The following is a 23,285-nucleotide window of genomic DNA, read 5'->3' as shown; positions in this document are numbered from 1 at the left end:
TGAAATTGGACTTTTCTCTCTTGGTGCACAATGTCTACTGGTGGTAGGACCTCTTGTGAGTTCGCGCGAGTGGGTACCACCGCCCTGCCTATTTCTGCCGTGAAGCAGTAATGCGTTTCGGTTTGAAGGGTGGGGCAGCCGTTGTAACTATACTAAGATCTAGAACTTATATCTCAAGGTGGGATTACGTTGTAGATGTTCATGGGCTCCAGTAACCACTTAACACCAGGTGGGCTGTGAGCTCGTCCAACCAATTAAGCAAGCATCTAAAAAAATTAACTATTTCCCCAACCTATTAAATAAATGCATTGCCGTTTGACGATGATTCATTAGTTTAAATAACTTATCGTTCGCACTGTGTGCCGCTCAATGTTGTTTTATCAAAAAGTCCCTTTCCGCTTGCGGTGAATATATGGTTATTATTAATAATATATATACATACATCATATTACGAGTATAACGACTAATAAGGGACGGTTTTGTGTTGAACGTAACCAATTCGACAAATGATTGTAGTGTTTGTTAGCTTAAGGCCTTTTTTTTTTGGTTGGGAAAAACAAAATATAGGATTTAATTTATAATTTTAATTATTTAATTTCGGTGTTTCCCGAGCGCTATGACATGTCCTTCTCCAAACGAGGCTTGATGAGAGTATTAAACGGTAGGAAGCGGCTTGGCTCTGCCCCTGGCATTGCTGAAGTTCATGGGCGACGGTAACCATTCTCCATCAGGTGGGCCGTATGCTCGTCTGCCTACAAGGGCAATAAAAAAAAAATCTAATTTGGAAATAGTATTTTTGATGCCGACTGCACGCACGAAAAAGTGTCACGTTCCGCCTGAGCGTGCAAGCGGGAGCGCGGAACAAACGATAGAGAGTCACGATCGGTATAAGGGTTGGCTTGTGACACATTTATATTTCTTCTCGCGTGACGTCAGAGCTAGCAGTTTGAATAGTTCTGCTACTGACATTAATCACGTAAAACTATCGTCCGTAAACCAACTTTACAGACAAACAATATTTTTTTGCTTCTAAGGTTGGACTGGGTCATGGTCTGCCTAGTGTTAAGTGGTCACCGGAGTCAATAGACGTCAAAAAGATAAATGCCGCCATCAAACTTGAGATGTGACTTTTAAATGTCAGTTTTATCGAAACGCATTACTGCTTCACGGCAGAAATAGGCAGGCTGGTGGTATTTACCCATGCGAGCTAATAATACTCCCTAGCAACAGTAAATTGATACCCAGAATTTATTGTTAAAAATATTTTCCTGCACGGTGTTATGCACGGGCTTAGTCCCGAATAGAAGTTTTGGTCACTGCCCGCATAACCACATCCAATTATGATGTTAACAAACCTAATTAGTATTTACGAGGCTGGCTTGTGCCATATTATTGTTTTTCATAATGCGCAAGGTCGATCTTTGAATTTTGTGTTGTTTTTTTTTGCGAATTGGCATGTGGTCGATTCAAAATTGATCTGAGATAGTTTTTTTTTTGTGGTGCAAAGGTACCACCTCCTTCGCGAGTTCATCTATTATCAGAATCGTCACTCACCGAGAAGATCCTTCGAGAAATTCATTGCACTGGAGTGTGGTTCAAGTTTCAAGCTTCAAGGTTTTGCTATTATAGACGATATGAGCAGACGATCCTGGTTCATACCCATCTGCTGCTTCCGTATCTCTTAAAATCATTTGTAGTAGCGGCTCATTCTCCTGTTTCTGCCCTTAAAGCTCGCGTATTCTAAAGCTCATTAGTGCCGCGAAGTGTCTTTGTGTCGGCAGCCGTCATGTCACACACGATATTTGACAGATGCCTGACTCTCTAACGACAGTCTCAAGTTAAGTTTACATGTATAAAATTTCCGAACAATACGATTTGGCCAGTCATCGTCCTCGTCGAACCCGTCGCTTGCGACGAAGGGCTCGGCAGGAAAATTAGCTCACAGACACAGCCCGCTGAGTTTCTCGCCGGATCTTCTCAGTGGGTCGCGTTTCCGATCCGGTGGTAGATTCTGCGAAGCACGGCTCTTGCTAGGGTTCGTGTTAGCAACGTCGTAAGGTTTGAGCCCCGTGAGCTCACCTACTAGTTAAGGGTTACGCTGATATGGTCTCTCTAGCTAGACCATAGAAAAAAAAACCCATTTGGACCGTGGAGCAATTTCACCAGCTCGGTTGATGATCTTCTCTTTGTCACTTACTCGCAAATGTTCTGCTCTGAAAGGAAGAATAGATCGATAGCTGGCGACATATCGAGGAGTGAAAGCCTATTTGGTTTAAGCTACATTTTTGCGACTTTACAGGAGAACCATTTAAAGTTTAAAATTTGGATTAAAAAAACCCTTCTTCTGCTGTTTTATTGATGTTTGAACAATAATTGAAGACGAATTAGAAACATCGAATTGTTGATAGTAATACCAAATAAAACGGACCTTTAATTACTGGTGGGAGGTGTGAGACCGCACGGGTAGGTAGGTACCACCACCCTGCCTATTTCTGCCGTGAAGCAGCAATGCGTTTCGGTTTGAAGGGTGTGGGGCAGCCGTTGTAACTATACTGAGACTTTAGAACTTATATCACAATATGAGTGGCGCATTTACGTTGTCGACGTCTTACGTTGTAGACGTCTTACGTTGTAGACGTCTTACGTTGTAGACGTCTATGGTCTCCGGTAACCACTTAACATCAGGTGGGCTGTGAGCTGGTCCACCCAACGAAGCAATAAAAAGCGAGATAAATGTCGCTTAAACCAAATAGCCTTTCACCACTCGATATATGATTAAGAGACATTTCTGATGTCTAAGGGCCGCAAGAAGATATTAACACCGGGCGAACCGCGAACACGCCTGCACATAAAACCCACCTCAAAATGTAAGATGTTTAAGCTTAAACTGTATTTTATTTGCGATTTCATGAAATAGGTTACTTTGTCACTTGCGCGCGAGCTACTCTAATCAGTTCAGTCAATTTTGTCATTTATTCATGTTCTACATAAGGATTGGATTTGCTTGTGGTTCGTCGTTATCACCACTCCAAGGTCTCGGTCTAATGAGGTGAAATAATAATGTTTGGAAATATGTATTACTTGTTTAACGTACGGACGTGTCGAACCCGTGTTTTGTTTTATGTATAAATAAATTTATGTGAAATACATTTTAATTATCGTACGATTTTCGTTTGAGCAATTCTTATTGCTTTATTGCACTAGGTCGTATTTTTTCCCTACATATTCGCTGGTTACTTATAAGGCTATTTGAGGCCATCAGCGTAAAATTGGCCTAATGCGCAATTTTTGAAAATTGGTGGTTCTAAATTGCAATTTGCTTTGAAACAAAATAAATTTTGACGCAAAACCGGCCTATTCCTAGTTTCAGCTATAGATAACAGAGGACTTTGTAAACATTATTTTCGCGCGTATTGTTTTTGCCTACAAAGCAGTGTAGAAGTAAATTCAAACCTCGATATTTCCATACTACCCGGTCATTGTCCTCGTCGAACCCGTTGCTTGCGACGAAGGGCTCGACGAGCGAATTAACCCATAGACACAGCCCACTGAGTTTCTCGCCGGATATTCTCAGTGGGTCGCGTTTCCGATCCGGTGGTAGATTCAGCGAAGCACTGCTCTTTCTAGGGCTAGTGTTAGCAAATTCGCCAGGATGAGCCCTCTGAGCTCACCAACCCGTCCGGGCGTAGCTGAAATAGCCTCTTAGGATACCAGCAAATAGGTAGGGAAAAATTAAAGTAGTCTCTTGCGAGAGGTATCGGGACGATACCCAGCGCTTCCGAAAACATTGAACTTTTGGTAATAGGACTTTTTTGGTTACCTTAGGTTGGCAAAGAAATTGCAGAATCAATGGGAGAGCTAAATTAGAAAATAAATCTATATCTCTATATATAAAAATGAATTGCTGTTCGTTAGTCTCGCTAAAACTCGAGAACGGCTGGACCGATTTGGCTAATTTTAGTCTTGAATTATTCGTGGAAGTCCAGGGAAGGTTCAAAAGGTGAGAAAATATAAAAAAGGTCGGAATTATATAAAAACAAACAATTTTATTTTTCCTTTGATGTGTCCTCCGTCGGACGGATTCCTTTTATTTGTCTTAAGTTTATTTTATACAAAAGTTTAGGTATTTTATTTATCGATTGAGGCACTACGAAGACTGCCGAGTCAGCTAGTCATATTATAAATTTAAAATAGGCAGATGAGAGCATATGCTCATCAGGTGGGAGATATCTCTTAGGTTCGCCATGCCTGGTTCGACTTATGCTCGTTGCGGTCCGTATCCTTAATCGATGTTAATTCATTTAAATTAAAAAAAATAACCTTGAACCCGTATGCCGAATAACACTACAAAATATCGATACGAAAAGAAACATGAATAAAATTATTATTGTCGTGATAAAATTATTTTATGAAAAACTAGTTTCTCATCTATTTCGATAGCGGCCTCGCTTTCTGTGTCTCGTTGTAACTGTTTACAATAAAAATATACAAAATATATATAATATATTCACGAGGAACAGAAATCCACATTTTTTTGTTTCATTTTATTAAGAATGTGTATTTTTTTTACACGCTTTATATTAGCTTCACTTGTATGTATGTTTTTTTTTTTTTTATTGCTTAGATGTGTGGACGAGCTCACAGCCCACCTGGTGTTAAGTGGTTACTGGAGCCCATAGACATCTACAACGTAAATGCGCCACACACCTTGAGATATAGTTCTAAGGACTCAGTATAGTCACAACGGCTGCCCCACCCTTCAAACCGAAACGCATTACTGCTTCACGGCAGAAATAAGCGGGGCGGTGGTACCTACCCGTGCGGACTCACAAGAGGTCCTACCACCAGTAATTACGCAAATGATAATTTTGCGGGTTTGATTTTTATTGCACGATGTTATTCCTTCACCGTGGAAGTCAATCGTGAACATTTGTTGAGTACGTATTTCATTAGAAAAATTGGTACCCGCCAGCGAGATTCGAACACCAGTGCATCGCTCGATACGAATGCACCGGACGTCTTATCCTTTAGGCCACGACGACTTGACTGTCTTTGTAACTGACTCCTTTAGACGCGATTTTGACCCACTTTAAACGGCCAGACTTCATTCAAACTGTGTAGATTTATTGAGGGCCGATGACGATCAATATTTAAAAAAAATTTGAAAACAAAATATTGAAAAAATTGAAATTGAAAAAAATGAAAAATAAATAATAGTTTAAGTATAAAAAACTAACAAAACACGCTTTATAAAAGCGTGGGGTGCGTGGTGTTATCTATATATATAAAAGAAAGTCGTGTTAGTTACGCCATTTATAACTCAAGAACGGCTGAACTGATTTGGCTGAAAATTGGTGAGGAGGTAGCTTAGAGCCAGGAGAAGGACATAGGATACTTTTTATCACATTCCCGTGGTACGTGACATAAAACGTGTTATAACAAAACTGATATGGAATAACAAAACGCAACTGACAGCTAAACGTCCTATGGTAAAATTTTGAAGTTGATGTGTTTGAAACAAACCGTGTGGCGGAACAAAGCTCGCCGGGTCCGCTAGTTAGTTATAAATATTTTTCTGACAGATGTGAGTAGAAGAATTATTATCTTTATATTAATACGTAAAGCAAAAACTTTGTACCCCTTTTTACCAAAATTGCGTGGACGGAAGAGTATGAAACTTCTCACACTTATAGAGAATATAGAGAAGGAGTGCACAATGCTAATATTTTTTAAAATAATGCATAAAAGATACTTTAAATCAATAAAGAAAACATTACACACACTACATACCATGTATTTGACGCACACACGCATGCATACTATTTATTGTCAAACTTTTGTTCTTGACGTCTGCTGTCAAATTGAGATTAAATATTCTTTGTCTTTGTTAATATTTTTTATAGTATAGTCTTGGCGAAATTTGTGATTATAGAAGTATAAAATACAATCATAATAGTGTAGAAAGTTACAATTCCAATTAATTATAGTCTAATTTCGACTACTGCGGGACCTCCAGTTTCAATAATATCTTAAAAAGCACCCCACGCTTTTTTTTACAATAAAATGTATTGTTTTTACATTGTTTTCAATTTAAATTTATTAATTTATTTAAATTAAAATTAATTAAATTTATTTTCTATTTTTTGGTTGAATTTTATATAAAGCGTGTTTTTTAGTTTTTTTTTAAACTATTATTTATTTATAAGTGTGTGTTGTATTTAAATGTAATAAGATTAGCGGTGGGCAGCGGTTTGGCTGTGTCCCTGGCATTGCTTGTAACCACATACGATCAGGTGGGCCGTATGCACGTCTTCCTACAAGGGCAATAAATAAAAAAAATATGCCCAATTCATTGGGTTGAGATTAAGGGGTTTTATAGACTAGAACTTTCTATAAGGTTCGCTTTTTGGAAGGATTTTACCCAGATTTAGTGGCTTTTGTCCTAGTGGATTGGTTTTTTTTTTATTGACTTTGCGGGAAGACGAGCATACGGCCCACCTGATGATGAGTGGCTACTGTCGCTCATGGACGTCAGAAATGTCAGGGGCAGAGACAAGTCGCTGCCTACCGTTACGTACTCTCCACAAGCCTCGTTTGAAGTAGGACAGGTCATAGCGCTATACCTCTCGATCTACAGATTGTATGTATTTTTCGTTCACCAGTAACTCAGTATAGTTACAACGGTTGCCCTGCCCTTCAAACCGAAACGCATTGCGTCCAGTGCGGTGGTACCTACCCGTGCGGACTCACAAGACGTCCTACCACCAGTATCATTGTGAATGTGTTTTTTGTAATACTGGAATATGCGTTTGCACGTGCACTTGCGTTCGAGTTATTTATCAAATGCACGTACCCTGAATTTCATTACGTCACCCTCGGCTGACCTGTTGAGAAGGCCTTAAGCAATAAGTCAGCCAATGTACATGAATAGGTACATGAAGTGTAATAATTAATGTGTAATATCGCATGTTCGTATCAGCTGGTATATTTGGAATTTGATGGATCGGTCGACTTAATTATGACGTTCAGGAATGAGCGAAAGGGTTGAACAGGAGAGGAGTTTATGGGATATAAGGAGATAAACAGAGTAGAGCAGAGCAGAGTAGAGAGACAGGGTGGAAGAGGGAGAACGAGAGAGAGAGAGAGAGAGAACCATTTGTATTAAATTAACACAAATGCTAAAAGTGCAATGGGACTTTTTCATTACATTACATTATGTTTACTGCATTCCAAATAGCTAAAAAAGTTTTTTGGTTTTATTTTTTTAATTTTAATCTTTAAATGGCGCTCTGTTAACGTTGGAAAATTAATGTCGCTTAAACCGAATAGCCTTTCATTTCTCAATATGTATAAATATAAATATCAATAATAGCACTATTATCTTAATTTGTCATCACATGTCACTTTTACAGTCCTTATTTCCTTGTTGTTTTTGTTGGCATACGAGCATACTGCCCATCTGATGGGAAGTAGTCACCGTCGCTTATTTAACCTGAGCAATGCCAAGGGCGGACCACTCTACGGCAAAATTTGCTTGAAGAAGTACACGGTTATAGCGCTCGATAAACAATGTTGTTTAATGATTTTCTTTTTGTTCATTACAGATATGAAAAGAAAAAGATACAATGCCTAAAGGCGGCTGAGAGATTGGTGCGTCGTTGGACGCGCCCAACGCATAATCATGTCGTTTTTAAATAATCTCAAAAAGGTGAGTTTACTTTGAATAAGCGACGTAGAAGGCGCCACGCTATGAACTGTTCGTTGATGTGTATGTAATGATGACGATGATGTCGTATGTGATGTTTTGGCAGCGGCTTGGCTTTGCCCCTAGCATCGCTGAGGTCCATGGACGACGGTAACCACTCACCATCAGGTGGGCCGTGTGCTCGTCTGTCTACAAGAGATAATTTTGTAACGAAGGGAAGATAAGATTGTCGTTGGCTATTTTTTTTAGTTGACGACTGGTGGTATGCAGTTGCCGGGGGCCCTTAGATGTCGCAGTATGGATGTTGTCGCCCACATTGGTATATGACTAATTATCAGTCTTTAGTGACTCCATAGAACGCCTTGTCGTTCAGGGCAAAGTAGAAGGCACCAGACCGCGTGGAAGGGTGCCCATGTGATGGACCGACCAGATCAAGTCGGCAGTTGGCGGCTGTTTGCATGAGTGTACCAGGCTCACCACAAACCAGGACGAGTGGCGATTGCACGTGAGGCGCATTACATGTGCCCACGGCAATGATGCTGGATGACGACCACGACCGCTCTGACAAGAGTGATACGAAATACCTAGTGGAACGGCAATCCCAGCCTTTCGAACTGGAACTTTGTTCTGTAGCAGGAAATCTTGGGCGTTTCGTGTGGCCAGGGTTCTTTGATTAATCGAAATTCTAGCTGGAGCGTAGCAGGAATAGCCCTATCAGCTAATAGGGTAGGGTAGAAAAAGGGAAATACACCACGGTTTGGTGGCCTCTTTTTTATTGGTTAAATGGGTGGACGAGTTCACGGCCCACCTGGTATTAAGTGGTTACCAGGGCCCGTAGACAACAAACAATGTAAATGCCGCCACCTATCTTGAGACAAGAGTCTTAAGGTCCAGTGCTTAACAGTTGGTGGACATGAACAGTTTTTGAAGAGGTCTTACGGTCCTGACTGAAAGACGCGCTCGCTAACACTGGTGGTAGGACCTCTTGTGAGACCTGCCGTGAAGCAGTAATGCGTTTCCGTCTGAAGGGTAGGACAGCCGTTCTAACTATACTTGAGATCTTAGAACTTATATCTCAAGGTATGTGGCGCATTTACGTTGAAGATGTCTATGGGCTCCAGTAACCACTTAACACCAGGTGGGCTGTGAGCTAGTCCACCTATTGCAAAAAAAAAAAAAAAACATAAAACCTGGTCTCGTATAATCCAGGTGCTGCACCTCGGCGGTGGAAATGACGCGAAAAAGAAGAAGGTCTTCAACAACATCCGCGACAACAGCGACCCGACCGAGATCTGGGACATGGTCGGCGAGCTTGGTGACGGCGCTTTCGGCAAGGTACGTGTTCACACGCCATCTGTCTAGGCATAGAAGAGAGAGAGAGAAAGAGAGCGCATGCTTTATTGTACACCAAATAAATAATAAATGCGAAACATTACATAAGTACAAAAAAGTACATTGGGCGGTCTTATTGCTAAGAGCGATCTCTTCCAGACAATTATCAGGCGGACAAGAATCATTAGGAAACAATTTACACGCTGTGTACCTATCGATTGAAATGTACACACATACGCACACACGCATCCACATATGCATCCACACGCGCGTGCCCGCACACACACACAAACATGCATGCATAATTTTTATACTTATTGCATAGATGGCTGGACGAGCTGACAGCCCACCTGGTGTTAAGTGGTTATCGGAGCCAATAAGACATCTATAACGCACGTATCAATTCTAAGGTCTCGGTATAGTTACAACGGCTGCCCCACCCTTCAAACCGAAACGAATTACTGCTTCACGGCAGAAATAGGCAGGGCGGTGGTACCTACCCGCGCGGACTCACAAGAGATCCTAGCACCAGTAATTACGCAAATTATAATTTTGCGGGTTTGATTTTTATTACACGATGTTATTTCTTCATCGTGGAATTCAAAAGTGAACATTTGTTAAGTACGTATTTCATTAGAAAAATTGGTACCCGCCTGAGATTCGAACACCGTTGCATCGCTACATACGAATGCACCGGACGTCTTATTCTTTAGGCCACGACGACTTCAAGGAATCGTACCGTCTCTCGTCTCTTGATCTAATCGCTTTCGCCGTGTAACGTTCCAGGTGTACAAGGCCCAGCACAAGACCACCGGTCAGCTGGCCGCGGCCAAGATGTGCGTCCTGGACAACGAAGACGACCTGGCCGACTTCACGGTGGAGATAGACATACTGTCCGAGTGTCGGCACCCCAACGTCGTTGAGTTGCACGAGGCTTACTTCATCGATAACAAGCTATGGGTGGGTTTATTCACGGAATAGATAGTTAAGGTTGGAAAGGCCTTCGCTCCAATTTTTCTATTAGGACCAGTGTCGCCGCTCGACTCCCACTACTTTAATTTCTACACATACGCAATATGTACTATGATTACAAATATTTCGGACACAACATAATCGCCTATACATAAATTTTAGGACAGATATTCGATCGCAAACTGGCACTAATCTTCCGTAGGCATAGACACTCATACACGCAAAAAGGCCATAAAAATTTTCATACACGCTAGTGCTTGATAAAGCCGATATTTTTATCGATAAATTATCTGATGAATGTAGGTATGAGGAAAAACGCAACATGATAGAAATATAAAAAAAAATAATTTACTTTTATTAATTACAAATAATCACTGTCCCTGGAATAAAACGTATTTATTAGGAAATCTTACCATAATTATCTATTTCGTGAGGTTATTATAATTTCTTTTGTTGGGTAATATGTACGTTAATTGAGATTCACATTATATATAGGATGAGTGTTCAATATGGTTTTCAAGGTTTATTATGCTGTGTCTGTGGGAGTTGAATGCAGATTCAGCTGCTTACAGCAGATATGGAATAGGGCATCATGCCCCGAGTGCTGCTCACAAAGGGACGCCAAATGGCCCGCAAAACAAAAAGTTGCTGGATAATTTTAATTTTTATTATAATCGACTTCTGGAAAACATATTTTAAATTTAGCCCCATAATAGATGGTAATTCGTAATTAAAAATGAAAAATAAAGGAACACTAAATCAAACGCTAAAAAGGTATTGTGCTCTGGGCGCGAGCTAAGATCGCTACGTCACTAACCTGGATCCCTCGACAGATGCTGCTGGAGTACTGCGACGGCGGAGCCCTGGATTCGGTGATGGCGGAACTGGAGAAGGGACTGAACGAAGCCCAGATAGCGTACGTCTGCCGGGAAATGTGCAAGGGCTTGCAGTTTCTGCACTCACGGAGGGTCATACACAGGGATCTGAAGGCGGGCAACGTTCTGGCGACTATGGCGGGCGGAGTTAAACTGGGTGAGATTTTTTTCGCACCGATTACAATTTTGTGGCCGGCTTACGTAGTATCTGAACGAATGACTTACAGACCAGTTGGTACGTGATTATCGGAGCTCATAGACCTCAACATGCCGCCACCCACATTGAGACATATGTTCTAAGTCTCAGTACGGCGGCTGCCTCAACTTTCAAACCAAAACCCACTACTGCTTCACGGCCGAAATAGCTAGGGTAGTGGTACCTTGCGACCCTATATATCATCCTTGGACCCGCGGTCTATTACTAACATCTGCGAATCGTCCAGTCTTCATTCCCACGCACGCCCCCGAGGCACGAATACCTCGTGGGAGTTCCCCCTCCCCCACGGAAAAAAGGTAGTGCTACAAGACGCTCTACGTCTACGTTAGATATTAATTATTACGAAACTATTCGTATAACTATTCGTTCATTCTGGAAGCCATTCGTGAAGATTTGTTAAGTACGTATTTCATTACAAAAATTGGTAAGTCGCGTCGCTAGATACGAATGCACTTAGTGTCTTATCTCGCAGGCCACGACGACTTCTCATAGACCCTTGAGACATCTCTAAGGCTCAATCGTATTGTAGAATGGCTGTCATAACTCTCAAGAACTCCCCATTCTCGAGCACATTCTCCAGTGGGTCCTTTAGTCGCCATGTAGACATCTAGGGGAAGCATTGGGCTGTTGCTATTCTAGATTGGTTCATCCAGTCGTGAAGACAATGTCACCACTGCTCTAGAGTGTTGCATACTTAAAAATATATTCCATATACAATTATAAAGTTGTTTCGAATAAATCTACTTTGAAAATGTCTATAAGTACAGATTTGATTTTATATAAAAACTAGCTGTACCCGTCCGCTTCGCTGGCCATTGAAAATTAACATTATTATTTCTCACCCCCACAAAGATTCTCATCATTAAGGCCCCCGCAACTGGTGTAGGGATTCCAACACTCATATAAATATTAGTCTATCCATTTATTTATATTATTTATATTACGTGTATTTTCTACATGGATACCAAGTTTCAAGTCAATCGGATGCATGGTTCAGTAGTTATAACGAAACATCTGTAAAAATCACTGTAGATTTATATATTAGTATAGATAAAAAAAATTACTCATTTATTTCTTTTCATACAGCTGACTTCGGTGTGTCAGCGAAGAACAAGTCAACCCTCCAAAAGCACGACACGTTCATTGGCACTCCGTACTGGATGGCCCCCGAGGTGGTGCTTTGCGAGACCTTCCGTGATAACCCTTATGACTTCAAGGTGATATATCCAAGTTTTTTCATTGGTTCAGTAGATTATCGGTAGGCAATGCCCCTGTGGAGTTGCTGATTCACTATTCAATGACAGCGTAACTATAAAAACAATTCAGTGTTTTATTTTAACACGTTGACTACCATGTAGGTCACCGGTACCCTACGCGGCACATTTTGAATTAATTATGTCGTCTTCTTTCATTCTAACATAAAAGAAGAAAAGAAGTCGAAGTTAGGTAATCCAGGCGCTTAGTAACAGAAATAGACACAATTACTTCAGTGCGCCGCGTAGGGCGCCGGTGACCCACGTGGCAGTGAATGTGATAAAATTCCAATTTCTCCCCGGACAGGTCGACATTTGGTCATTGGGTATAACTTTGATCGAGTTCGCCCAAATGGAGCCCCCAAACCACGAGATGACCCCGATGAGGGTCCTGCTCAAGATACAGAAGTCTGACCCCCCGACCTTGGACCAGCCGTCTCGCTGGAGCAAATCCTTCAACGATTTCATCTCGAAAGCTCTGGTCAAGGTGAGTACAATATCATGCCGGCTTTATATCTGAGGTTAGTGTGATAGACTTAGACCTTGTGAATAGTGCTACATGGATGTCGAAGTCTCAATAGTGCCTTAATGGTCCATCATCATTCTCTTGCCCTTCTTCCAGTCACCTGGGGCCGCCGCAACATGTTGTCTCCTTCCATACTCTTCTATCATATACCATTTCTTCGCTCACTCCCCTCTTACACGTATCGTCTTTCACGCTATCCATCCATTTTTTCGTAGGTCTTAATGTTTTTTTTGATTGCTTATAAAGGTGGACGAGCTCACAGCCCACCTGGTGTTAAGTGGTTACTGGAGCCCATAGACATCTACAACGTTAACGCAGCCACCCACTTTAAGATATGAGTTGTAAAGTCTCAGTATAGTTACAACGGCTACTCCACCCTTCAAACCGAAGCGCATTACTGCTTCAAGGCAGAAATAGGCACAACAGGCCCTACTATCAGTAATTACGCAAATTATAATTTTGCGGGTTTGATTTTTATTACACGATGTTATTCCTTATTCACCATGGAAGTCAATCGTGAACATTTGTCGAGTACGTATTTCATTACAAAAATTGGTACCCGCCTGCGGGATTCGAATACCGGTGCATCGCTAGATACTGCACTGGACATCTTATCCTCGCAGTCCGACATAGACAATGACAGCGTCTAATTTGACAGTTGTGATTTTTGTCGATTTTCAGGACCCAGAAAAAAGGCCGACATCCGTCGAACTATTGAAGCACGACTTCGTCGGAGGGAACCTGGACTCCAAGCCCCTCCGCGACCTCCTGCTTGAGTACAGGGCCGAAGTCGTGGAGGAGGAGGTGCTGGATGATGATAGCGAGGTGAGGCTCTTTGTGCACTGGACCTCTGAGAACCGGGAGCTCAGTTGGTGAATTGCTTCTGATGGGTTTTTTATCTGAAGAGTGTTCGGTGATTGGCACAAGAGTAGTTAAAATTGGAGTTTATCAATTGGTTTTAAAATTTTACCCGTAATGCAAATCAACGTTCCACAATAAAATTGTTTTGTTAGTCATACATCGCGCGTTGGATGTAGTGAAAATTATAAAATGCTTTATAATTGGCTGGCAAACTGAGAAACAAGTTTTGTCATAGTGTTGAGTTAATTATGATTATTAGTGGTCGCCCAGTAGTCGAAATTTGAATATAATTAATTGAAATAATAATTTTGAACATATTATGATTCTATTGTCAGACTATTTATAATACTCCTATGATCGCAGATTTCGCCAAGGCTACTACTACACTATAGACAAAAATTCTCTATCTATTCTCAATTTGACCACAGACTTTAAACAATAACAAAAGTTTGACAATAAACAAAAAGTATATTTATATGTGTTGTGTCAAATACGCGGTAGTGTCTGTAATATTTTTTTATATTGAATAATGTTTTTAAAGCATAATTTAAAAAAAAATTAGCCTTCTGCACTCCTCTATAATGTCTATAAGTGCCTGAAATTTCATACTCCTCCGTCCGCGCAATTTTTGTAAAAAAGGGTACAAAGTTTTTGCTTCGCGTATTATTTAATATAGGAAATGTTTTTGTAACATCCCTATCTGCATTAATTAATTGATGGTGGTATAATTGGACCTCAGAGATATGCTAAACTTGGCCAGTATTTTTGTGTGTGTGTGTGCGAGTTTTTTTTTTTGTTTAATGATAATTTATTAATTTAAAACCCGTATATAAGTATTGTTACAAATTGAAATTTCTATGTAGGTACATTCTAATGTTAAGAAATACGGAATTTAGATAAATTCAGATATTGTAAATCTAGCCGGTTACAATACGTTTTCGGATTAGCGATGCTGACTATTGGCTCAGGGTGCGGGTTCGAATCCCGGCTGCTGAAAGGTTTTTGTTTTATTTGAAATTACAATATCTGGATGTAACTGAAAACTAACTTACACATAACGCTTGTGCGCACGCTGACTAATATGGCTTACGGTTTCGGCTTAAGTTGAAGTTGAAAAGGAACAAGTCTAAGATCAGCAAGGAGCAGTATCAGAGAATTGGTTAGTATTTAATAATAATGATGTCGATGTTAAGCTGAAGCCTGTGAGACTAATAAGTAAGGGTCACGAGTGCTCACGAGTGCTCACATTTGGTTTTTAGTATACCTTATATATTGCTTTTAAAAGCAAGGATCACGAGCGCTCACAGTTGGTCACGAGTGCTCACCGGTGCTCACAGCTACTTTTTAGTATTTTGAGGGTATATCATGAATGAACACACTGATTAATTGGTTTTTTTTTATACAATCTATATCAGCGATCTGGCTTTTAGAGTAAGACATTTAGCTACTCATGTCAATAACAATAATATTTAAATTTGCAATTGAAATTTAATGGTGACCTCCCTATTGCTGGCGCGGAGCAGTGTGACGCGGTCCACGGGCCTCTGTAGCCGCTTATCAACAGACGAGCTGGTCCATCTGTCCATACAATATATCGCACCTATAGAACTAAAGCGGCTTAATTAATACAAAATTGTTGTTTCTTTTGTTTTTGGTATACGCCAAAAAAGTAATTGACGAATTGTTTTTTTTTTTGTTAGTTTTTCGATTTTAATACTTTAAGGACAATACCTTAATTGATTTGATTTGAATCCATAGAACCATTTGTATTGTCATCGGTCCTTAATAAGCATACCAAATTTCGAGTTATTCCGACGTTTTGAAGGGGGTCAAAATCATGTTCAAAGATTCCGTTACATACTAACTAACATACATACGTCTGAAGCTAATAAAAGCGTATTAATAAGACTTAACCCTTATTTGGCTTGATGTTCAACCTAAGAGTATTCTATATCGCGTTAATCTTTTGTTTTTGTTTTATCTAACATTGCATGCGAATCGGATTGTCAGCCGCCAGGGCACCGGCCGCCTTCGAAGGTACCCATAGACGTGTCTATATATCGACAGGTGACAAGATATTTGGTTTAAGAGACATTTTTGAAACTTTACGGGGGTTTAGCTGTTTAAAGCTTAAAACTTGGAACAAAAATATCATAACAAAAAAACTTCGGCTATTGAAATGAAGTAAACTTAATTGAAGTTCAATTAGAAACATCGAACTGTTGATACTTATAAAAAAAAAAAACGCACCTTTAATTACAAAGATAAATGACGCGTAATAAGCGAAATGTCGCTTAATAAAAATAGCTTTTCACCCTTCGATATATGTGTACATATAAAGTATATCAGATATTTATAATGCTCCATAGTTTAAGTGGTCGCTGACGGTCGTTTTGGGTATGGTTCGTCGACATTTAAACATTATTATAACTACTGTCAAATCAAGAAACAAAACGCTATGTAAATTTACTTTTTTTGTGCACTGAAATAGGTAAGAGTATATTGAGGTCTTAGCACAATATCCGGGTCGAAACTCTGTCATCCGTGACCACTTAAACTCTGGACTTCTCCGACAACCTTAGCCTTCGATCCACACCTTAGTGTGCTTAGTGCAAGTTTTTTAACGTTCTCGATAGCGTAAAAGTTAACTCGTATTTGTATGGGGTCGAAACAGCGCCCCTAGCGACAAACGTTGGAAAATGTTTCGACTTCATACAAATTTCAGTTAGTTAACTTTGACGCTATCGAGAACGTTAAAAAACTCGCACTAAGCACGCCGGTGTTAAACAAATACTTTCTGTTCGTATTGGTGATGATGTTTGTTTGATCTTACTAATAATATGTAACTATGCTGAGAACTTAGAACTCATATCTCATGATTGGTGGTGGCAGTTACGCTGTAGATGTCTCCGGTAACCACTTAACATCAGTGTGGGCTGTGAGCTCGTCCACACATTTATGCAATAAAAAATAATTAAAAAAAACCGTTAACAATGTTACAGGAGCCTCGCAATTCTCACATGCCGATGGAAATGGAAGATGACTCGACTTCTGTGAGGTCGAGCGAGACGCCGGACGCGAAGAGTGAGTCGCACATATATACCCGTCTATCTCTCTCTCTCTCTCTCTCTTTGACTGCGCGGAGTTAAATAGTAAAGGCAGATTTACATTTAATCAGTAACTAACGTCAGTACACTGCCGAGTCAGTGCTGGCTTGGCACTGCCATAGTGTAAATTGTTTCAAGTCCGTACAGTACTGCCATCGTGTTAATTGATTTCAAGTCGGTACACGCCAGCGCAACTGACTGCGTGTAAATCGTATCGAGTCAGTTTTCGGCGCCAGCACTGGCGACAGCTACTGACCCTGTGTAAATCTGCCATAATGTCGGTCGTAAGATACGAAAGAAATATGTCGGAAGACGACTCGAGTTGTTCTCGATTGCCGTAAGATGGCGCCACAGCGCTTGCGTAATCATGGTAACCCATAATTATTGGTGTTAGCACCACCGCCCTACGTACTGTTTGTAGTTAACGGTAGGTGGTGATTTAGCCCTGGCACTGCTGACGTCCATGGGCGATCGTAACCACTCACAATCAGGTTGACCGTATGCTCGTTTGACTACAAGGACAATAAAAAAGTCTTGTCACGTAGAACCTGTACGTTCTGGCTTGAAGACCTCTTGTCTGACCCAGTGAGGCCCATGGGCTTCAGTGGCGGCTTAGCATCTGATGAGCCCTGAGCTTGTTAAAGCATTTACACGATAAGTCACACCAGATGTCATATGTCACACCAGAAAAGCAGTTTTTCATATGGCTTAAAATAGACACATAAGAATATTTGAAGACATGAGTGGATGAAGCGGTTAAGTACCATTTTTAAGATTATTGAGTTTTTACATTGAATGAAGGTGTTATGTGTTTATAAACCATATTAGACCTTAAAAAGCCGGGTTTAAATGCTATTTTTAGAAATTGCACGTGACCATAAGTTATCTGTGAAGAAAAAGTACAAGTAACAAAAGTTTGTTGTCCGTTTTCTCAAAATTAACAAATTGTATCATATCCCCTTCATCCGCTCATGTCTTCATTTGTAATTCAATGTTCTGTCTCTGTAGCTCGTTATTTTCAAATCATTATCGTATTTCCAGTGTCGGACACCGAACAAACGGCAGCGGTCACACCCGCTCCCGCTTCATCGCCCGCTGCCGCTCCCGCGCCCGCGCCCGCCGTCGCTCCCGCTCCCGCCGCCGCTCCCGCTCCCGCCGCCGCCAGCAAGCGTCCGCACGACGACGAGCAAACCTCCGCTGACAGGAAACCACCGGTCCGTTACGTTTATATGTCTCTCTCAAATATTGTAGTTTTCTTTTTTAAGGGATTCTATGACCTGGTAACTAAGACCTTTAAGTCATGTCTTATTTTAATTTATGATCATAATTTTATGAAAAATGATAATATGGAGTGAAATGAAATGAAGATGTTTAATTTGGGACGTTAATCAACTGGGATGAAATAAAATGAAATGAGATGAGATGATATGGGATGAAATATATAATCTCAGTGAAATAGTAGTCATTAACTGAGATTTTTTCAGTGGACTTTTTGGAGGATCCCGAGTAGTTACGTCCAGCGGCTTTGTTTCATTTTCCCACATACTTGTGCACTTGTACAGATATTAAACAATTAATAAACCACCGTTACTACACATTTAAACCTGAAGAAACACTAAATAGATAAAATAAAACAAATCACACAGATTCACTCCTCGCGTTCCCGCCAAAAAGTCCAGATTTTGTTGTGTTTCTGAAGAACTTTTGGAACAACAAACATTCGTGGCTTAAAGTGTAAGACGCGACTGCGCCGGTGTTAGAATTCCGCCGGATGTTACCAATTTCGCTAATTTAATAAAATCACAATGAAGGAATAAATTCGTCATAATTCGTAAGTCATGCGGAATGGCTTGAAGAGTGAATGGGAGAGACGCTAACCACTACACTGGAGAGTGCGGCTGCAAATTGACCCTCCAATTGGACACCTCAAGACTCTTAAACAGTACTATCGGTCCGTTACAATTGATAGTTTGTCGTTCGCAGGCTCCGAAGAAAGAAAAGGGTCCAGCACCGATGCCCCCGCCCGCGGTGCTCCCCTCGCCCACCGCCGCCGCCCCCACCCCCGCACCCGCCCCGCATCGGAACAAGCAGCCGGCCCCCCCGCCGCCGAGCGCCAAGCTTATAGTTGATCAGGTAAATATATAATGAACATTTGAGCGCCATGGCCGTTTAAGCGCGGCTGCTGCCCGGTTGTGTTTGTTTCTTGATGAGCAATGTTTCCATCGGCAGGTTTGCCGAGACGCCGAGAAAGCAGTCGAGAACAAAACCAACAAATCACCAGAGAAACCATCGCGCAATGCATCACCTAAATTGGAGCAGAGACTGGCCACGCCTGAGCCCAGATCGGAACCCCGCGATGTCGCTCCACGGACCAGCCCAGAAGGACTTGGCAGCAGCGACAGCGCCGAGGAGCTGTCTCGCGCCGGAGAAGTGGACAGAAGTAAGGAGAAGTCCAGCAGCAACGTGGAAATTAACAAGGCTGCTGAAGAACCTCACAGGAGTAGCGCGATCGAAACGAACACGGACGACTTGCGCAGAAGTAAGGTGGAAGTGAACAGAAGCAGCGAGGAACTTCGCCGAAGCAACCACGAAACCGACCGAAGTTCGGATGAACTTAAAAGGAACAAGGAAATGAACAGAAGCGCCGTAGAGCTGAGGATAACCGGAGAAACTAAATTAGAGCAAGCGCGTATAGTTGAACCTAAGATGGAGGATGTGCGTAAGAAAAGAGTTCAGAGTTCCGAGGATGTGAGTACCAAGGTCGCCCTGAGCGCGCCCCACCCGCCCAGGGACCAGGAGACGAGGAGGAGCAACGTGGAACTCCGGATCAGCGAAATATACTCGCTGACCAACTCAACCGCGGACAGGACCTCCGAGAAATCCCCTAATACCGTACAAGAAAAGGCGGACGTCAAGAGGCTTTCCAGGAACTTCGAGCAGAAGACCTCCAGGTCCAACTCGAGGGAGGAGGACAGACCCGTCGTGGAAGTCAGCAGGGTGAACGCGGAGGTCTGCCGGCTGGAGAGGCATTTCTCCAGGTCTAACTCCGTCGACGGTCAGAAGGTTGAGAAGAGAAGAGACGACAGGAGATCGCAGAACGCTATCGAGATTAGGCCCGTCACGGTGAGGTTTTTCTTTCTAATAAAAAAAATGAGATGTTATAGTGGTAACTGGACCTGGAGGCTTTTTTTTTATTGCTTAGATGGGTGGATGAGCTCACAGCCCACCTGGTCTTAAGTGGTTACTGGAGCCCATAGACATCTACAACGTAAATGCGCCACCCACCTTGAGATGTGAGTTCTAAGGTCTCAAGTATAATTCAAAATTATCACGGGGGTTATATAATATGAAAGATACTAAAAAGAACTGATTTCGTTTTTTTTTGTTCTTCGCCATGGGGTAATATCAACTTACACAAAAATATTTTGGGGTAATAATTAAAAAAGTTCCTCGGCCGCTGCTATAGACATCTACAACGTAAATACGGCCACCCACCTTGAGATATAAGTTCTAAGGTCTCACGTGTAGTGTCAACGGCTGCCCCGCCCTTCAAACCGAAACGCATTACTGCTTTACGGCAGAAATAGGTGGGGTGGTGGTACCTACCCGCGCGGACTCACAAGAGGTCCTACCACCAGTAATTACGCAAATTATAATTTTGCGGGTTTTCATTTTTATTACACGATGTTATTCCTTCACCGTGGAAGTCAATCGTGAACATTTGTTGAGTACGTAATTCATCAGAAAAATTGGTACTCCGCCTGCGGACACCGGTGCATCGCTCAACACGAATGCACCGGACGTCTTATCCTTTAGGCCACGACGACTTCAAAAAGCTAAACGAAATGAATACTTTTGCTGGTGACTGGACGTCTCATAAGTTTGCAAGGGTATGTACCACTGCCCCGCCCATTTCTGTTGCAGACCAGTAATCCATTCCGGTTTGAAGGGTAGTTGTAGTGAAAAGGGAGTCTTAAGCGGCTTTTAGACTACGCTACACTATAGTGCCATATAGCATCCTATACTTAGCCTATAATATATAGTACAGTATAGTGTGAACGTGTCCATGACAATGTATGGTGCCCGATATTGTTGTGCTATGAGCTATATACTATATGCTATTATATTATAGCGTAGTCTGAAAGCGGCTTTAAAACTCATGTTTCAATTCGGCATTTACGAGTTTGATGTCTAATGACCATTTGGTACCAGGTGGGCCATCAGCTCGTCCACCCATCGCTTTGTATAAATCACAAGTTTTGGACGTTTTCAGTAGTTTCATATCGTGAATGCGTAAAATCCCATTTCACTGAAGACTGACCAGGTACAGTGAGCTACAAAAGTGCATGGATGGGACAGTCAATAACAAAAAGTTTATGGCCTGAAAATCTGTGTTAACAGCGAATATATTAAATTATAAGAATCGTTTTCTTATTTTTAGACTAGCAACCTGCCCTCGCTTCGCATCGGAAACATTAAATTTTTTTTATTGATAGCGGAGTCTCGCGATGTTACCCGCGGTTATTGTCGTACCGCAGGTGACGCTGCGGGGCGAAGCTAGTCTAAAAAAAGTAGCCTAAGTTACTTCTTATATCATTAGCTACCTATCAGTGAGTCTCGTCAAAATTGGTCCAACCGTTCCAGAGATTAGCCGGAACAAACATACAGACAAAATCTTATTTTGGTGTACGTACCATATATATATATATATATATATTAATATGCATGAAGTAAAAAGCGGTTATTTTAATATTACAAACAGACACTCGTAATTTTATTTATATGTATAGATTACAGCATTAAAGTTATATTTTTAATTTTTATTATAATATATATTTGTGTCAATGCAATCCTACAGTTAGCCACTGAATAACTAAATCGAATCTATGATTGTTGTCTTTCGCAGCCCCCCACCCCGGTGTCGGCGTCGGGCGTGGTGGTCGTGGTGGAACCGAACTCGCTGGCGGCGTGCCCGGCGGGGCTGGTCACCGTCACCACCACGCACCCTCCCGTACTTACCACGGCCGCTGCGGTACGTATAACTCATTGTTTTTGACGATTCATGTACTCTGTCTGAGTCGGGAGTCTGTAGGAGCAGACGCCTCTTGTGAGTCTGTACGGGTAGGTACCACCGCCCTGCCTATTTCTGCCGTGAAGCAGTAATGCGTTTCGGTTTCAAGGGCGGGGCAGCCGTTGTAACTATACTGAGACCTTAGAACTCATATTTCCAGATGGGTGGCGTATTTACGTCGTAGATGTCTATGGACCCCAGTAACCACTTAACACCAGGTGGGCTGTGTGCACTTCCACCCATCTAAGCAATAAAAAAAAATGCTCTACAACAAAAACAAAATTGACAACTGTCTCTTTCTAAATATCAATGTGAAATATTTATTGTCTGTACTTTGTACGAGCAGACGCCCGTGCGCTCCGATTACCACTTAACATCAGCCGGGCTGCACTTAGAGCAATAAAAACCCTTACATAACTGGTTATGATTATCTTGTAAATTTCTTTAGCGAGATTGAACTTATTGTCTCTATACTATTAGTAACTGGCTGTCCGACCGCAACGTCGCTCGCGTGTGCTACAAACTCATATCGCATGGTGGAGACATGACTTGTGCTTTGGATTCAAACCATTTTTATATAGACTTAGTCAAAATCGACTCAATGTTAATTATCAATGTACTAGCTGACCCGGCAGACTTTGTAGTGCCCCAAATGATAAATAAAAGACACATCAAAGGGACACATCATAGGAAAAACAAAATTGTTTGTTTTTATGTAATTCCGAGCTTTTTTATATTTTTTCACCTTTTAAACCTTCTCTGGACTTCCATAAATAATTCAAGACCAAAATTAGCCAAATCGGTCCAGCCATTCTCGAGTTTTAGCGAGACTAACGAACAGCAACTCATTTTATATACATATATAGATATTTCAACAAAACAAAACAAAACAAAAATGTTCTCCCTAGCTGCCTCCTAACGCGGTGACGATATCCACGACGCCCCCCATCGCTGACGAGGTGGTCATCGTGGGGGCGGGCTCCTCGTCAGACGACGACTGCTTCGCACCCTCGTCGCTAGACTCGCTCGACTGCTCCAACGGATATAACACCACCGGTATGTCTTATTAGAATTTAACCCTAATCATACCAATACATCCTGGTATCTATTTCTATATTAGCTGGTAGATAATGGTATACGACAAGTATTACTCTAAATAAACAAAATAAAACAAAAAGTAGGTATAAAAACTGTAGTTTAATTAGTAAGAGAAAGTCATGAAGTCAAATGTGCAAAAGCAATAAGATGATAAGTGCATTTTCAATGCAAAACATCATGGTTTGTTTAGTGTTAATAGAGTACATTTGATATGTTTTTGATCCCCACTGTGGGTGGCACCACCGCCAGCCCTGCGCGATGAGCCCAG

The 23,285-nt window shown here is 41.5% G+C and overlaps 2 protein-coding genes across 4 annotated transcripts in view; both read left to right on the top strand.

The window, feature by feature from the left end:
• LOC134201268 (uncharacterized) overlaps window positions 1-23,285 on the top strand; it is a 395,935-nt gene that overhangs the window by 258,906 nt on the left and 113,744 nt on the right. The gene's annotated exons all lie outside the window — the stretch shown is intronic.
• The window catches only part of LOC101740283 (serine/threonine-protein kinase 10), a 64,860-nt gene that overhangs the window by 9,814 nt on the left and 31,761 nt on the right, over window positions 1-23,285 (top strand). For all 3 annotated transcript variants that reach the window (XM_038020092.2, XM_004927286.5, XM_038020091.2), the window contains 13 exons: window positions 7,605-7,708; window positions 8,915-9,040; window positions 9,824-9,997; window positions 10,843-11,041; window positions 12,188-12,318; window positions 12,662-12,841; window positions 13,562-13,705; window positions 16,744-16,825; window positions 17,890-18,062; window positions 18,832-18,981; window positions 19,078-19,971; window positions 21,755-21,880; window positions 22,828-22,975. In XM_038020092.2, the coding sequence (XP_037876020.1) occupies window positions 7,682-7,708; window positions 8,915-9,040; window positions 9,824-9,997; window positions 10,843-11,041; window positions 12,188-12,318; window positions 12,662-12,841; window positions 13,562-13,705; window positions 16,744-16,825; window positions 17,890-18,062; window positions 18,832-18,981; window positions 19,078-19,971; window positions 21,755-21,880; window positions 22,828-22,975 (2,554 nt within the window). In that variant the 5' untranslated portion in view covers window positions 7,605-7,681. The remainder of the gene's footprint in view (window positions 1-7,604; window positions 7,709-8,914; window positions 9,041-9,823; window positions 9,998-10,842; window positions 11,042-12,187; window positions 12,319-12,661; window positions 12,842-13,561; window positions 13,706-16,743; window positions 16,826-17,889; window positions 18,063-18,831; window positions 18,982-19,077; window positions 19,972-21,754; window positions 21,881-22,827; window positions 22,976-23,285) is intronic.

Source organism: Bombyx mori, chromosome 24 (assembly GCF_030269925.1).
Source record: "Bombyx mori chromosome 24, ASM3026992v2".
Taxonomy (NCBI): Eukaryota; Metazoa; Arthropoda; class Insecta; order Lepidoptera; family Bombycidae; genus Bombyx; species Bombyx mori.
This window is presented reverse-complemented; position numbering and strand designations above follow the sequence as displayed.